Here is an 18544-nt window from a genome sequence, read left to right as displayed (position 1 = left end):
TCCCACATTCCGACAAACACAAACTAAAAATTTGCACTGGATGCACAATTTCAGACAGCTTTCATCAGGCAAGAATCTGCGGCTTTAGTCAAAATTGGGATGCACATGTAAGCTAGTGAGGGGATGGAATGATCCCCTAAGTGAAGATTATATTATTCATCCTAGAACTAAAGTCTGTATTCAAGCCAAGATTCAAACCTGTGTCCTTCAGATTGCCCTACCTTTACACAAGAAGGAACACTGAAAACTGATGTAACATGCCAGCTTTGTCTGTTGGAAAAGTGTGCCTTCTGTAAAATGGGTTATGTGGTGGTTTCCAGTGCTGTGTGTGGTGGTGGATAATGGTGAGTGGTGGTGCATGTGGTGGTATATGCCTCGTTTGAATAATATCAGGCCACATCATAATTCTGGAGACTGTTTTTGGAATTTCAGATTTGTGATGTTAACACACAAATACGGCAAAAGGGGGGATGAGATGCAAAATCTGTGTTTGCACATTTTTCCAGCATTTATTGGTGCAAATGTAGAAGTAGGTTTTTGCTGGTGTCAAAGGGAACAGATTTCCGATGCAGTAAAGTAATGTTAACCTGATTTTTAGGCACTGCCTGCATGAGCATGCGCTAGCATGTGCCCTCTCGCTTTCTAGACTCTTGTATTCCATAGTGGGCTGGCTGGTAACCTGCTGTTTGCTTGTAGCATTGGCACTCTTATTTTCTGCCTTTTAGTTAGACAGTTGTTTGCCATGCGTCACTTCCTTTTTTGTCAGTGGCGCATGGACCAAGCACAGATTAATTAAACTTAATCAATGTCCCTACGCTGCTGGCATTGTGATTCAGGTACTATTTCTTTGGTTAAAAAAAAAACAACAAAAAACGCAATGGCTCGGTTCACACTGGCTGTGTCAAAGCGTTTTACTTTATTTTTACGTTCCCCCAACGGTTTCTTAAACCCCTACCCACCCTCATCTTGTTTCTCCCTCTTGAGCTTCTCCTTACCCACCTGTGTTCCCCCCCCCCCCCAAGGATGAGGTTAGAGTGTGTTTAAATAGGAAGCTGCATGACAAAGCGCCTGGAAACCAGCACAGGTCAGGCAGGATATCTCAGGAAGCATTTACAAACTGTATTTGAGCAGCACGTGTCACTTACACAGGCTTCCTCAATGCTGGAGCTTATCTCTCTGGTGAAAAGGACCGCAGCAACTGCCCCATTTTCTGGCCACTGCTTGTTGCTATTTACAAATATGATCATGGCCCATTCGTAATCTAGACACGGTTGGAAAACATTTTCTCTGTGGGAAAACAAATATTGAGCAAGTGCAATTGTGTTAAACATTTGCAAATATTTAAGCTTTTGAATATTCGTTAAAAGTTGCAACTTTTCCTAAGAGCCCCAATGGCAATGCTGGTAAATTTTTAAAAAATAGTAATTTTTCTCCTTTGCAAAGTTGTAAAAAAAAAAATCATATTTTAAATTTCTATTAATATAGATGAGGGACGCTTCTACTTTCATATATTCTGGTTGAAATGCTTGTCGTTTCATTTGTTTAATTCAATTAGATTTCCATACACACGGATTACCAATGTAGGTTGTGTTTTATGTTATCCATGGGAAAAAGGCTTGAAAAATGGAGTAGCGACAGAGTAACTAGCACCGTTTTTCCAACAAGGATCATTGCAGTCCCAGCAGCAACATACCATTGCTGGATTCGTCACTGTCAAAGACGCTTTGATTGCAGGCCTCACGTGGGCTAGTTTTACTGTCTATATTACTTATTATTTCTAACAATCCAACAAAATGTATCCTATCATCCCAGTAAACTGTCTCCTTATCATACAATTTTCCCACGCAAAGATTTTCATTCCCCTGCGGTGCTGTCATGTCTCCCCGGGCCAATGGTTCCTTTAAGAAGGCCCATTACTTGTACTAAGAAAAAATGCATGCAGTTCCATAGGTGCAAAACACTTGTACAGCATGTCTTTACAAGTTCAGAGCTGGCCCGTTTTAACAAATGTGGGGCACTTTTTGGGCTGTTTAATTTCGCTAATGGGGATCACTATTATTTTGGCATTGTGTTAAAATACATGATCTCCAAAAAAGGGAGAGTTACCCTTGTAAACCAAAGAGTCAGGGTTATAGTGTCAAACAACAAAAATTATTTCCCTCTTGTACTTATTTCCGTATTAAATCATTATTCATCAAATAAAACACTCCTTTTGTAAATACAGTTCTAACGTCTAAATCAGTATAAAGTCACTTTCTGTTTCACTATAGTTAAATAACGATGCTGTTTATTACACCTAATAAAAAGACATCATGTTACAAAGGTTGACCTACAGCTATCTAAGATAACTAAAGCGTAATAGATTGCATCACACAATTTTAATATAGGTAAGAGAACTTGTTCATTAAAGTTTTTCCTGAGAAGTACCTCTTTCCCTATTTTTAACCTCACACCTTCATACCTCAAAACAAATCTACTCCTTAAGCCCCCATACCCGCAGTTCACCAAAAGGTGGACAAGAAGATCTCAGGCAAAGAGCCGCTATTGAGGGTGCCCATCGGGCATGGCAGCACCGCCCGAGAAGGAGCAAACGTCCTATGTTGAAGCATGACACCTATCCAGGTATGTGGGGGCGTTTGATTATTGCAGGGTTACACCCACCGCATACCCTACAGAATAGTTGTTGACCCACAAAGGCACTCTTTCTTCTTTAGGAACTGCACACCCCACATACATTTATTAAGATTATTTGGAGCACACAGCTAGACCTTGATGCACTTTAAGTCCCTCTCTTTGTTAGACATAACTTCTTTGGTGGCACATTATATCTGGCAGAGAAGAACAACTAAACTATTCAAAGATCACATCATGCATACATACTTAAGGCCCCCTTAATGACAGACAGCAGATTATAATGATGAAGTTGTGCAACTATGACCATAAACAGGAAGTTCTCATGGCTGTGGATAAGATCAGGTATCCAGGACTATTTATGGGTAGGAGGATACAGTCTACAGCGAAAGTATACATTCTTATTTTGAATTACTACGTATTATTTTCACAGTAATTTTTTAAGGACTGCATCACGATAAACTGTATAAATGTGCATCACCACAGAGAGACAGATCTACATCAGCGGATTTTACATTTTTCCAAACTGACGGACCAGGAGGCACAAAGTGCTTCAAAGGGAGCTCACAACTTTGCCCACCACAACCCTGGAGACAGCCTCACTGTCATGGAAACAAACACCCCCAATGTTAGCATTCCAATACAATTTGGTTGCTGGAACTGAAATGTAATGGGGATGGCAATCAGCAACTACTCTTCAAAAGACAAGTCGGATGGCTTGGTCAATGACTGACTGTAGGACTACTCAACATGCCGCATAACAAACAAAAGGTGGGAAAATAACTTCACACACCCAGACGTTTTTCTAGGACAGTAGGGGTAAGAGACAGAAAAGTTATTTCGCCTAGGAAATCCTCTATTCCCATTCTGAAAGAATATGTAGAAGTGTTTAATGCTGTGTTTAGCACTGGTAAAGTATGCTATTGAGATTGAAGTGATTAATAGCTGTTCACTATTTTTACTTAAGCATTAATAACAAAGGTTAATCTCTTCAAAGAGATTAACCTTATCATCATACATATGATGAAAAGAAAACATTAGTTGGACAAGACAATTAGAAAATCTTCTTAGAAACATACGGTAAAGTGCAAGTTGCCTCAATGATAAATAGAGAAATGTCCTATTACATACTTTAGAGTAGTTGCCATTGACTGGTAGGGATCAAAGTAAATGGTGCGCCTATGAAGGAGAGCAATTTTGGTTAATGATAGCGGTATCAAAAGTTGCATTAAAATGCTGCCATGGAAAGTGCTACGACTTACAAGACTAGCATTGCGTGAGTTTGTGATAAGTAGAGCGCTATACATTTTGAGGGACATAAATGAATAATTAACGATGTTGTTAAAAGATAGGGCAGACCCAAAGGTGATCTGGCCATTTCTGCTTAAAATAATTTAAAAAACTTAACAATAACCAGCCTGACGATTTCTCAGGAGTAACTTTGTAGACTGTATGATTTCTTTGAGGTAAAAGGAATACAGTTGAAAACTAACCCACTTATAATCCCAGTTTACCTCTAAATATATACATATATATATATATATATATATATATATATATATATATATATATATATATATATATATATATGGTTTAAAAAAAGTTTGTCATTTACATAATTCCGTCTTGGTTTGCCTGGTATACCCTGCTGCCTGGAGGTTTTAATAAAGCCTTTGTGTATGAAAGGCATGATAAGTACATTCATCATTGCTCCTGGTCTATGCATTTAATCCAATTTATAGCCCTATGTTTTACATAAACCTGTTGCTCGTCCTGGTAAACCCAATACAATGATTCCATTACGTGAATTTCTTTTTTTTTTTTTATTATTTTAATTCGGATAAACAATAACAATTGATTTTTACATCTGATGTGTAAGCAAAGTTGGCATAGCTAATTTAATAAACAAAACAGTGGTGTACATTTTACAGCTTTTGTTTATTCACTACTCAAGACTGATGGTCTTTTAATGGGAGTTTAAAGAAAACAATCTATTAAAGATGCCCTAAAAATCCCCACTGTCTCAAAGGCAGAATGACTGACAAACAAATGGATAAACAATTTCCTATGGTTGTCCTGTAGTGGCAACTGGAGTGGTATTTAGGTAATGCAAATACTTCTATATAGCTAAGCAGGATTTGTCAAGCATCAACCAATTGGTACGAACCCATTGGCTACAACAACAACAACAAAAAAACACTTCAAAGAATGATAAACATCTTCTGTATACTATGTGGACTACAGCCATGTATTTGAATGTGGACTCTATGAGCTAATTCTGGGGTCTTTCATTTATTGAACTGCACTGAAAACATGGATGCAGAGTCTAGGTGAGAGAGCTTAGCCTAAGTGTTGTTTATGATGGCACACTATTATCCTAGACACCTAGAAGACTCCAGAAGCTCATCCGTTCTCATGGATGATTTCTACTTGAACAAGTGTACTGCTAACTGATGCTAATAAAAAACAAATAAAACGCAAGGTACTTTCTTTTGCTAGGTGTAAGAAAATATAAATTGGCAAGAAATTCTGATTTACTTTCAATACTGTTCAGAGGGACATGACTTGGCACATAATCTGGATTGTTCCGAGTGGACATGGGGCAATGCTAATTTGCATAAGGTTAGCCTTTGCATGAAGTGGCACATAAATCAATAAGATACAATGGACTAGAATGTGACTTGAGTAATTATCAATGGTTGGGTTTGGTTCAAGCTTTTAATCTATCAGTTTTGTTTTGCTTTCCACAGAATGGACATCTAGCATTTCAATGACATCATACTCATTTCACTTTCACAATCAATCCAAAGAGCCACAATCCTGCCTATGCATAGAGCACACTTGCAGCCTCAAGTATTTTCAATGTAAGCCAAAGGTAGTGTTCTTATAGTGGCACTGGATTTCCCATCACAACAAAAGCAACGGGATGACAATGTAAGGGTTTCTTTGACATGTTGTGTATTTAACTCATGTACCTCAGATATTCAGCTGTAAAGACGCACACGTGGAAGCAGATCTTCAAGCTAGCTCAGCCACTAGTACCATGTTCAAAGCTTAAATACAGCGAGTTAAGTTCAAGCAGATAATCTATTGAAACCCATGGTTCTTCACTATCACTCACCCATTTTCCTCTCGTCGGCGAATGCCTTCCAGCAGGGCCTCCATCATATAAGTGTACTCTTCATTCAAAACGCGACAGCTGAAAACGAGAAAAGGAAAGAATTTTTATGTTTCTCAATACACATCCACAGTTAAACTAGAGGTGCAAAGTGCTCCCTCGAAATGAAAATAAAATGATTTCCACTACACAATGCGTTTTATGTGTTCACATTCTATCTTGCTTTCCAGTTGCTACATTTGAGCTAGACTCTCCACAGTGCAGTGATCTTGTACAATCCACTGTTGACACGTCATATGAAGAAACCATGAGCTTCCAAGCTAATTCCTCTCCAACTTTTGATTTGGAAATGCTAGCCAGTGCACAACAAGACTATTAATATTAGGGTGCTGATATAAACGCACAATCGTGTTATTTTAAGTTTTTAATGTCACTCTGTGGTTAAGATAGTGGATTAGGAATTTGTGAAGTGAATATCCCCAACATGATTAAACCATTTAAGGAAGGGAAACTGCTGATGATACTGTCAACAACTGACACTGTATGAATCCATGCTGCCCTTGTCAATTGAAGAAATGGTCTGGCCTACACTGAACCTAATACATTTCATAACAACAGAGTCAGCTTAAAAAGAAGCCAGGTTGAAACAACATCAATTATATTCTATCAAGGGACAGACAACTGTATCATTCAGTGTCTTTGTATCAAACCCTTTAAGTGTCAGAGGGGCCATCCATTGTGGGGGAAAACAGTTTCCTTTGCTTAGTCCTACATCTCTATCATCCTCAACAGGCAGTCTAGTACTGATTTGTTTAAGGGCGTCTGCGTGTGGTTTGAGCTGTATTGTGACAGTATACATAGGATGACCTCTTTAAGGGTCTCCCCTTTTCTGAAATGTTGGGCCAGTTGATGCTTAATCCTTAATAATGTTCATCCTAACTTCTCTACCTAGCTGATATACAGGTCAAATGTGTCCCTTTTCAGACACATATGATGGTCTGTAAAGATACAACAGGTTTTTATTTAGCCCTGAAGGGATCTGAGAAAACAGACCAAATACGCAAAATGTTGTTTTGATAAACAAAAAAAAAAGCCAGGCAACAAGGTGTGTTATTTATTTTCTTCCAAAATCTACTATTAACAACAGATTTGCTATGCAAAGCAGCTCTCTTCTCTGCTTTTTGAAAATGGTTAAGGAGAAATATGTTTAAGCGGTCACCACTGTTTTGCCTTACCATACGTGAGGGTCATTATGTGCAAATTTTGCATATTTTATTCTCTTGCAATATTTGGGTAAACTAGATAGGAAAACCATGTGTGAGCCTAGAAACAATACATTTGTGAAAACTGCAAGACATCCTGCCGCTAGCAATGGGTCAGTTATGTAAATTGGCAACGGTTTCGCCAAACAATCCTTGCATTCAATGGAGAAAATATTTTATCTGAACATTTTTAGATTGAGGGCTGATCTATACAAGCTTGACGGCTTATCTATGAAAGTAACATATCATTATATTGCCCAGACTCTTCTGGTGACAGAGGTGCAATATTAGTCACTCCAAAAACATGTAATATGTCAAGTGCAAAAAACGGAGTATCTGAACACAAAGCAAATAAAACATGGATATTGAGGAGAGGGTAAGCATTATCTATACCCATAATCCTCAGTTTAGGGATATATGTAATTCGTACAGCAAATAATTCTGGAATAGTCATAATGTCATGTGACTGTAAGCGAGGTTTTGCACAAAACAAACTTTAACGGACAACAGTAACTCAAAGGCTTTACAAATGCTGTATAATTTTCCATAAACAGTAACCTACATCAGGGGGTGACCATATCTTGCAGGGCAGGTATAGGACAAATTTACCAGGTGGAATATATTTGGCAAATTATCATTAGAGTTGCCTGCACCATTTGGACCATCGGCCAGCCAGCACCAAGAAACCCTACCAACCCCAAACATTTGTCAAAACTAGAGCGATTTGAGACGCCATAGCTTGCATGGATGTCACTCCTGTTAGGAACAGAAAACGACAAACTGGCGAACAGAAAATAATTTCCTCATACTTAGGAACTGGAAACCACTGAACTGTGTCATCAAAGGCAAGATTCCTACAATTCTACATTCCCACAAGCGTAAATGGAAACATCGAAGGAGACAGAAATAGGCCAAACTGGCATTTACTTGTTCGAGGTCCTATCACATATTATATAACCTTACACAAGTAGGCTACTGTTTTTACAGAAATATGAGAATATATGACCTTTGCCTATGTCGGCAAATTCCAGGCAATGGGACATTTTGCCTGCTGTAGTTAAATTTGTATGGCTGGGAGGATTAGCAGACCAGCAGGCCAACGTGGATCCAGAGTTTACAGAAATCCCACTAGGCAAATTAATTTCAGTACAGTATGTTTCAGAGTAGGGCAGAGTACTGAGGCTGCCCTGATAAAATCAACGGAAGAAATTAGGAAAGCCCCGGACTATGGAGGTGAGGCTGCCCTCATTATGCTGGACTTATCCGCGGCCTTCGACACAGTCCATCATGACCTCCTGATGGACCATTTGTCGGAGTATGGAGCCACCTCTCTCAACCCTTCTAGGGCCCCAGGGACTCCATCCCCCACGATCAGTGAATATTTTTGGAGAAGCGGGCATGCGGCCCTCTCCCTGAGCCTTCTGCAGGCTCCTTGGACAATACCTACCCACCCTCCCACCCCAAGCCGATATCTTTTTTTTCCTTTAAAGTAGAGGTAGGCAGAGGCTCCACTTCCTCAAGCCACTTAATGGCCCTAGAGACCCCATTCCCCATGGCTAATTTTTCATTTTGGAGGAAGAGGGCATGCAGCCCCCACTCCCCAAGCCTGTCAGTGCCTTGGGGACTCCATCTCCCCAGTTGTTTTTCTTTGGGGGACAGCGGAATTGAGTCCCAGGGATGTGACATTTTTAAATTAATCTACTAGTCCAAAGGACAAAATATAACATAAATCTTCATTTCCTGTAAAAAGGCCCCCTTGTTCCACCTAGTCTGTACCACCATTATATTGGCTGACATAGAAAAACAATAGATTTTCTGTTTTAAAAAACTGAACAGCTATAGCAATGCTTTGCAAAAATGCTTTAAGCAAAACGAACTGAAAGACCAAAGTAAATGCTTCTGGGGGAGGAGCTTCGCGTGCAACCAAGATGGCCGCGTGAGCTTAGGGCTCCCGAGACCCTCGTAACCTCCCGCATCTATCCTGTCCCTCATTGATGTCCTCGTGAAGACGAACCACGGGTGAGGCGAAACCTGCATTCAGATCCCGAATCGGACCCCGGGAACTGGTTTTGTGGTGCTTCGAAGATTGCGGCCTACGTCTCCGTGATGCCCGGCTGTGGAGTTGGCATGGTGCCCGAGTTGTAGTTGAACAACATCGGCCTGAGGGGACAGGGACGACCGGTCCGGTTGACTTTCACTTTCGATTTGTCTTCCATAGAGATCTTCGACTGGGAACTTCCCCCCCGTACTGAGGGCTGTTATTCTGCGCTGCACTCGAGTGTGCTCTTTCATTGCCTTGCTGGTTTTGGGAAGACACTTGGCCGGTGCCCTCTGGCTGGAGCTGGGCCTCCGCTCGGGGGTCCCAGGAGCCGCCATCTTTCTATTTAGTCTAACCGCTCCAAGTTGGTCTCCTTCCCGCAATGGCGGGGAAACCGGAGGGGGAAAAGCAGAAATTTAAGACCACTCGGCGGGGTGGCTATACCCAGACTAATATCATGGATCGCTACGCCCAGGCTAAGGGATCCCCCGGTGGGCCGGACAGGTCGCTGGATGACGCGAGAAATCCTCCGACTTCGGCAAGAGAGCTGACCCTTCAGGACGTTATGGCCGCTATCGATGGGATCAAATCCTCCCTTGGGCAACAAATGGAGACTCTCGCCCACAAGCTCGGTACTCTGGCGATAGATGTCAACCTGATCCGTACGGACTTGACGAAAACGAACGAGAAAGTCAAGTCGTTGGTCATTAAAACTTCCAGTCTGACAGGTGATGTCACTGACCTACAGACAGAGGTCCGCAATTTGAGGGCCTCCAATGACCTCTTTGCGCGTCGCCTGGAGGATTTTGAAGGAAGGGCTAGGCGGAATAATGTCCGTATCGTCGGAGTTCCGGAGAAGGCGGAGGATCCGGCGGCTGACCTCTTCGTCGAAGATCTCATCGTTAGCCACCTTGCACCCAAGGGACTGAGTACGTTTTTTATGGTCGAGCGGGCCCATAGAGTTACGGGCGGTAAACCAAAGATGGGTGCCCCACCGCGGCCTATCATCGCAAGAATCTTTAATTTCCGTGATAGAGATGCTATCCTACAGGCCTCACGGATGGGTGGACCTATAAAGTTTGAGAACACTACCATCAGCTTCTACCCGGACTTTACCCAATCGGTCCAGAAGCAGAGACTTGGTTTCCTAGGGGTAAAGAGAAGACTGCGTGACATGGGCCTTAAGTACGCTATGCTTTTCCCGGCCAAGTTGAGGATCTAACATGCGGAGTGGACTTATTTTTTCGATCGACCGGTGGGGGTGGCCGACTGGCTGGGCACTCTGCCCAGCCAGCGTGCACAGGAGGAACAGTCTGGTGGGGTGGAAGGCAGACCGATGGAACAGGAATAGACACCTGTTGTCTGGTTTCTGGTGTCTCTTGTTGGCCTCAAACTGTGGTTCGCTGATTCTGTTATGTGATTTGATGTGACATTTGGGGGGGTTGCGGGGCTATTGGTGGGTCTTTTTCCTCCTCTGATTGACTTTTTGTAGCTTAGTTAGATGTGGGGGCGACAGGCACACTGCAAGTTGGGGTGGCTTTCTAGTCTCACTCAGGGGTGCAGGGTGGGGGGTTTTGTAACGGGATGTTGGTGGGGGTTCTGTTGGGGAGTTTGTTTATTTTTATGCAAGGATATGTATTGTTAGACCTTCTGCTCGAAGTGCTGGATTCTTACTGGGTTTGGATCTTCTTTTTCTTTCGGGATGGGGGTAGGGGGTTGAAACTGATGAGCTGGAATGTGAATGGGTTGGGGGATAGGATAAAACGTGGGGTAGTACTGCAGTTGTTGAAACGTCATTCTCCCCTGATGTGGTCCTTCTTCAGGAGACGCACTTGATAGGTAATACTTGTCATGCCATGAATAGGAAGGGGTATCGTTTGGCCGCCCATGCTGGGTTTTCCTCTGTTTCCAGGGGGGTTGGTATCCTTGTTAAGAATTCTCTCCCGCTGGAGATTGACGCCACTGTCCTCGATGATAGAGGGCGCTATGTCGCTTTAATGGGTAGGTGAGAGGGCCGGACCCTTTCCCTGGTTTCTGTGTATGTCCCCCCTGGTCTGCAGTCAACTACTTTTGCGGACTTGGGGCGGGTTATCCTCGCTCTCCCCGAGGGGTCACTGCTATTAGGTGGCGACTTTAACGCTGTGGTTTCTGGTATGGTTGATCGACATCCACCTAGGGATCTTAAGGGGGCACGGAATTGGCTCCACGATCTCATTGACACTCTGGGCCTGGTAGATTGCTGGAGATTGTTACACCCCGCTCAGCGGCAGTACGCGTTTCATTCGGGCACTCACGGTAGCCTTTCACGGATTGATTATGTTTTGGTGCCTGCTGCACAGGCACTTTCTATTACAGAGGTAAAGCATATGCACTTTCTATTACAGAGGTAAAGCATTTGGCTCGGGGAATTTCCGATTACTCTCCGTTATGGCTTCGAATGGAGTTGAATTCCGGGACTGAGGGATGGGTAGCCCCGATTAATCCCTGGTATTTCCGGAACCCTACAACTCGTGCTGACCTGGTAAAATCTCTTGACCAATATTTCCTGGAAAACGAGGGTTCTGTTTCGTCTGCGGTGTCGCTTTGGGAGGCTTTCAAGGCTGTCCTTAGGGGCCAGGCCCTGTCATTAATTGCGGGCGTTAAGAAACGGAGGGATGAGGAGGTTGTTAAGATCGAGACGGAGATAGCGGACTTAGAGCTTGGCCTGGAGCAGGAGATTACCCGTGCTTAGACACATGTTCTGCGACTTAAACAGTTGGAATACAGGGCGTTGGTTACTGACTCAGCTAAGGCCATGAGTAGAGAACAACAGGGACGTCTATATGATGTGGGGGATAAAGCAGGCAAACTGATAGCGTGGCTGGATAAGAAAGATGGAGCTAGTCGTGTGGTGCCTGTGATCGAGACGGTGAGTGGTGCTCGGGTCACCGACCCTGAAGAGATTGTTCAATGTTTTGCAGATCACTTCCAGACAATGTACTCCTCCTTGTCGGATAGGCCGGAGGAGGACTCACACCTATTGTTGCGTGATATTGCTTTACCGCGACTTTCTGATGTTGACAGGGAACAAATGGACGCTGCAATAACCGCGGATGAGGTGGCTCTTGCGATTCGCTCCCTGCGTTCAGGGAAAGCTATGGGTCCCAACGGTCTGCCTATTGAACTTTACAAGTTGCGGCCTGACAAGATGGCTCCCTATTTAAGGGATATGTTTTTGGAGTCACGTGAGTGTGGTTCTCTCCCCCGTGATCAGCGTCTTGCTACCATTGTGCTGATTCATAAGGAAGGGAAACCAAGAGATAGGTGTGCATCGTACCGGCCGATATCTCTTTTGAATGCCGAACCTAAGATCCTCACAAAATTACTGGCTAACCGATTGATCACCGTTATTAGCGGGTTGATACATCCGGATCAATCCGGTTTCATCCCGCATAGAATCACTGCCCTGAATCTTAGGCGTCTACACGGCGTTCTCGCGAGGGCTGCGACGTTGCGAGAGCCAGCCATCTTGGCGTCGTTGGATGCCACGATGGCTTTCGATACCGTGGAATGGCCATATTTATGGGCCGCGTTGGCTAAGTTTGGGTTTGGACCCGGTTTTATTGGCTGGGTGCGGCTTCTCTATGAGGACCCCCTTGCGCAAATTGTTGTGAATGGTCGTGTCTCTATTCCGTTTAGTCTTGAAAGAGGTACTCGTCAGGGTTGTCCCTTGTCGCCGCTCCTGTTTGCCTTAGCCCTGGAGCCCCTCGCTGCGTGGATCCGGTGGGAGCCCTCGATGAAGGGTATTCAGTGGTCATCTGAGTTTGAAGATCGCATCTCGCTTTATGCAGATGACATTTTACTGTATCTGACCTCGCCCCGGAAGTCATTGATGGTTTTGTGTGATGTTCTGACCTCTTTTGGTAGAAACTCGGGCCTGATTATTAATTGGACGAAATCCTACCTATACGTTATTTCTGGTGACGTCCCTCTTCTGCCACGTAACTGTCCCATTCAGGTGACACAATCGGGGTTTAAATAACTCGGTATCTATGTTTCATTGGACCCCGCAACTCTGTATGAACAGAATCTTCTCCCGCCCTTGACTAGATTGAAGCAGGACGTCGCGGGTTGGCGTAAGCTTCCGCTTTCGCCGCTTGGTCGTCCGGCCCTCTTTAAAATTATGTCTCTGCCTCGTTTTCTCTATGCTCTCCAGAACACTCTAAATATAGTTCCCGCTAGCTATTTCCGTACAGTTGAGGGTCTTCAAAGGAAGTTGATCTGGGACGGTAGACCCTGTATTGCACTTCCCAAACTGACGCTCCCGTGGTATGACGGGGGTATTGCTCTCCCTGACATCAAACGTTATTATTGGGCGTCTCAATTGGGTGCCATTACTCATGGTATGTATGGTCCCGAATTGAACCCTGCTTTTGCTATGGATAGATGGCTGTTGCCTTGGGGTAATTACTATAGGGCGCTGCATTTAAAATCGGTGGTTAAAGCTTGGTCAGGGCCTACGAAGACGGCAGTACGTATGTGGCAGGAGGCAACTAGTTCTATGGGATTGAAAGACCGCTTGACTCTAGCGACCCCGCTTTTTGGCTCGGATAAGCTTGGTAAATTGTGGAAGACCAAGGGTTTCGATAAGTGGGACCTCATTGGTATTAGTAAGGTGGGAGACCTCTGGGTCAAAGGTCAGGTGAAATCGTTTGAGATGTTAAAGACGGAGTTTGAATTGGGTGACACAGAGTACTTCCGCTATGTTCAGATTCGCCATGCCTTGATGTCAGTTTTCCCAGTGTGGGGTGTAATTCCGGAATCATCCCCGCTAGAAGATAGATTGTTGGATGGTTATGTGCCTGATAGTACTATCTCCCTTGTCTACAAAAAATTAATTAATGATAGGTCGGACCTCCTACTGCATCTCCGGGACTTGTGGACCCGTGACGGTCTCGAGTTAGATGACGAGGACTGGCAGTCTGCGATCTCCTCTCCCAAGGAGGTCGCGATTCCAGCTCAACTCCGACTGTTACAACTTAAGATCCTCCACAGGGTATACGTCACGGGCCCCCGTTTGGTTCGAATGGGCTTTTCTGAGGAGGGCCTATGTAAGCGGGGGTGTGGGCAGGTGGGGACATTTCTCCACATTATTTGGGAATGTCCTGAAGTTGTTGCTTTCTGGAACGGGGTGCATGAGGTAATGAAGGAAGTGACGGGTGTTGCTCTCTTGCCGGAAGCCAGGCGCTGCTTGTTAAATGTCTGGGAAACCACTGATTATAATGCAGCCCAGACTCAGTGGGCGACCCTGGGGGCCATGATTGCCAAGCGAGATATTGCTCAGTTGTGGGGGTCCCAGAGGCCTCCTACAGTCGAAGTATGGAAGGAAAACATGGACTGGTGTATGTTCAGGGAAAAAACTGTGTATTTGGCCCGGGGCCGTCCCCGGAAGTGGTGTAGAGTGTGGGGACCTTGGAATAGTTATCGTGGGGATATATGTACACCGCCTGTAGTAGATAACACTGATGTCCCACTCTCCCCCTGATCCCACATTCTGGCTATTTCATTATATTTGTATTGAGTCGGCCCATGTCCCCACCCTCCCTTTCCTTATATTGATTGCTGATTTTGTCGTGATGTCTTTTCCTTCCTCGTTTGAACTGGTACTTTGTATGACGATTTTTCTGCCTTGCTTGTCTATATTTTTTTCAAATAAAAAGAAACAAAGAAAAAAAAAGTAAATGCTTCTGAATAACTGACTTTTGGTACTGCTATTTGCACATCATTGTCCACAAAGCAAGGTGAATCCCTTTTGCATTTCCATCCATTTTGCAGTGAAGACAAAAAAGATCAGAAATTCAGTGCAGTCAGAGGAGTGCTGTCTGTCAGATGCCTGCAGGGTTGCTCAAATAGTGGAAGATACATGCTTATATTAAAATGCTGCAAATTATTTGAGGCTCAGCGTATCATCCTGTCAGAAACCCTGCTAAAATTCACACCAGGCACTACCCACATATTTCAAAGGTGATATGCCAGCCTTACTTTCCAATGATCATCATGAAGTGCTATTGTTTCAAGTTTGTCCATGTTCAAAAATAAACTGCCATGCCAAATTCACATGTGCTGCAATTAATACATTATCCAAAATGATGCAGAGAGTAGTTCCAAGTTATGCAATAGTGGAAAACGACATAAATGAAACTAGTACTACATGATGTTATGTTATGTTAGAAGGGTTTTGTAGAGAGCTCGGTCCCCGGTTAGTTTCTTGGCGCTGATGATGCAGAGGGATCACCGGGCCGAACAGATTAATTATAGGCGCATGAGAAAAGCCATGTTTTCTGAAATTGATAAGGATTGTGCTTAATCTGATTTCCACTGGGATGGAGTTCCATAGTCGGGGGCAAGGGTCGCGAACCTGCAGCCCCCTTGCCGCTTCAGTTTGAAGGTGGGTACTGTGAGGAGGTGAAGATGGGCCGAGTGGAGGTTGCGCGAGGGTGTATGACGGAAAATTTGGTCAGTAATAAATTTGGGGCTGCGATTGTTTAGGGATTTGTACACCAGGCAGGCGATTTTAAAGGTACAAAGCTGGGGGATAGGTAACCAATGCAGTTTTTTTAAGAGAGGGAGGCGTGTTGCCGTCTGGGTTGTTAGTAAATTAGTCTAGCCGCTTGATTTTGCACCAGTTGTAGTCGTTTGGTTAGTCCAATTGGGAGTCCCAGGAAGGTGGCGTTTTCATAGTCAAGCCAGGATAATACCAGGGCTATCACGACCTGGATCAGTGCAGTTTGGGATAAAAGTCTGCTTATTTTCCTGACTTTGCGCAATTGCAGGAAGCAGGTGGAAATCACGGTGCCTATTTGAGGGACAGGTCGTTCCTTACGCAGGGCTAGAAAAATCTGAAAAATTGTACTAGTCCTGCAGGTCTAGTACCTTGAAAAATCTCCTCGACCTAATAGTAACCTACTTGTCCTCCGTCTCTGAAAGCGGAGCAAACGTGACAAGATAACAAGATTTAAAGGCATCTTTACTGCTCATTTGCTTTGTGAGCAATAAAAAGGCCTTTAAATCTTGTTATCTTGTCACATTTGCTCCGTTTTCAAAGACGGAGGACAAAAGTTAGTATGTTTTCCTAATCCTCAGAAAGGGCGAGTAGGGCCTAAAAATAGCTCGACCTCATAAAATTTACCTCGCCAATGCGAGCGGTCGAGTGGATTTGTCGAGCCCTGTTACGGTAACCCCAAGGCTTTACTGAGGTGGGGGGAGAGGGTGGGGGGCCTAGGTTGTTTGGCCAGTAGTGTGGGCCCCAGTGAATTTGTGCTGCACCTATCAGTATTAGTTCAGTTTTGCTGGGGTTCAGTTTTAAATGGTTGTAATCCATCCATTGGCGCATAAAAGTCATTGTGTCTTTGAAGTCCGATATTGACTGGGGGGAGTTGTCGATCTGGAAGAGGAGTTGGAGATCATTGGCATAATTGAAAACGGTGATTCTTCTCTCCTTGAGGGCGCTTATTAGTGGGTGAAGGTAGATATTGATCATTCTGGGCAGTGTGTTAACTGAAGCACATGCGAAATTGGCATGGGAAACATCTATGATTCCTGTAGGAAGCTGGCTCTTTATGTAGTGTATCAAAATGAGGTACACAGTGTAGAAAGTTCAGACGACCCTTATTGGTTTACATGCCTTAAATTAATAATCTCAAATGATCTAATTTGTGTTAGAAAGGCCAGTTTAGGCTTATCAGATGGTAGCGTTTAGCATTTGTTGTACACACAAAGTCCATAAATGACACACTCACGAAGAAACCCGCGATCAATTTAGGAAAATAAACAATTTTATGGAATTTTGAACACCAAGAATTTCGTATTCTGGTAAGTACTTTAGATGTTAGCAAATTTAACAGTAGAAAATTACAGCTGTCAGATTTGAGGCACGAACCTTGAGCGCAGTAACGTTATATTAAGCGAAAAACATTCACTGGATAGGGTCACTTGCAAGTGACTTACAGGACAGATCTTCTGAACTTAAGGTGAGTAGTGTCCAAGGTCCAAGAAAGCACCAATAGTTCAGTTTTAGCTGCCCTGGGGTGTTCGGGTGCAGAGGTGCTTTCAGCAGTGGTAGCCTCCAACGCTACACGTGAAAGTCAATGGGGGAAAGTACCTGCAAGAAAGAGGCTGCAAGTCTGAACTGGGGGACCAGTCCGGCAGAACCCAAAGGGCAGCTCCACTCATGGGGGTTCCAGGGCCACAGAGACACTGTCGGTTTCAATGAACTTGGGCCAGTGGGCTGGAGTGCATAGGTGTTTTGTTCAGCGGGTCATCGAGTTTGAGGCTCCCACTCAGTGCTCCTGCTGAAGAGGGAGAAGAAACACAGCAAAACTACTTCTGACATGGAACTGGCCTGTGGTGTACTCCTTCGACGTGTAGGTCGGTTATGGAGGTGGTGGTGTTCCGGTTGAACACAAACCAGCCTTGGTGCTTGCAACAGGCTCCGGTACCTCAGGTATTGGGGTAGGGAGGCTCCGCAGGGTCCTGGTGTCTACAAACTTGGTGGGGAGATGGATTTGTTCTTCTGGAGCATGATGACCTCTTACTGAGTGGCGGCTGCATCAGTGAACCCGGTGGTTAGCAGACTGGTGTACCGGACGTCGCAGCCGGTGTCTGCAGGGAAGTGGCACCTCCACTTTAAGGGAGATGCTGGCTGGTAGACAAAGTCCTGGCCGCCTTCCGAGGTTTTTGGAAGATGCACAGCTGCAGGACGAGTTGGGTCCCTGCGATTGTCAGGGCAGGAGCAGGAAGGTAGGGTTTGGCATCAAAGTCCACAGCTAGTCCTCTGTTCTCCCACTCTTTGGCTCTTCTTTGTCCTTCTTTTAGAGTCACTCGAATCTGAATTCTTGCTGCCAAGGGGCATGGATCCTTTCCAGGTAGCACACAGGAAGGACTCAGAACGCGTATCAAGGCGGCATATCGCATTACTTGAAGCATTTCCCTACCGACAGGAATATATCTTCCTAGAACGTATCTATCGATGGTTGGGTTGTATAAATCCCAATAAAGTTGGGACATCTGGTTCAATTGGAGCGCCACTACGCGGCAACAGATAGCTTTATTTCCAATTCTGGATCATATACTTGCATTCTACCTTTAAAGCCCTGATGAAGTTCCAAAGGCTTGTGCTCTTGAGGAACCAAACGCATTGGCTGTTTTTATGAACATATGTTATTACCAAAATTAAAAAAGGAAAATAAAAGAAAACATAACAGACTGAATGTACTCTGTTCGGTGCACCTCCTTTTGATAGTCCATATATCTGGTTAGCATTCAAAACATGCACCTTCACAGAGAGCGCCACAAATTAAGCAGCTCCTTTACGGCCTTTGCAGCACAGGAATGATTTCAGATTTCAGTTAAGCCAATCGTGCTCTCACCCGAAGAACCTGCGACAGAACCTGAACGGCTCAGGAGTTTTTTCACCACAACCTCTTCTGACTCGCTAACTCCCTTGGCTAACAGTGG

General features: G+C 44.2%; 1 protein-coding gene across 2 annotated transcripts in view; it reads right to left on the bottom strand.

The window, feature by feature from the left end:
* Positions 1–18544, bottom strand: part of CEP63 (centrosomal protein 63) — a 408460-nt gene that overhangs the window by 371479 nt on the left and 18437 nt on the right. For both annotated transcript variants that reach the window (XM_078665801.1, XM_078665802.1), the window contains exon 2: positions 5753–5830. In XM_078665801.1, the coding sequence (XP_078521927.1) occupies positions 5753–5799 (47 nt within the window). In that variant the 5' untranslated portion in view covers positions 5800–5830. The remainder of the gene's footprint in view (positions 1–5752; positions 5831–18544) is intronic.

This window comes from Lissotriton helveticus, chromosome 11, assembly GCF_964261635.1.
Source record: "Lissotriton helveticus chromosome 11, aLisHel1.1, whole genome shotgun sequence".
Classification (NCBI taxonomy): domain Eukaryota; kingdom Metazoa; phylum Chordata; class Amphibia; order Caudata; family Salamandridae; genus Lissotriton; species Lissotriton helveticus.
Note: the sequence above shows the minus strand (reverse complement) of the source record. Positions and strands in the feature narration are given on the sequence as shown.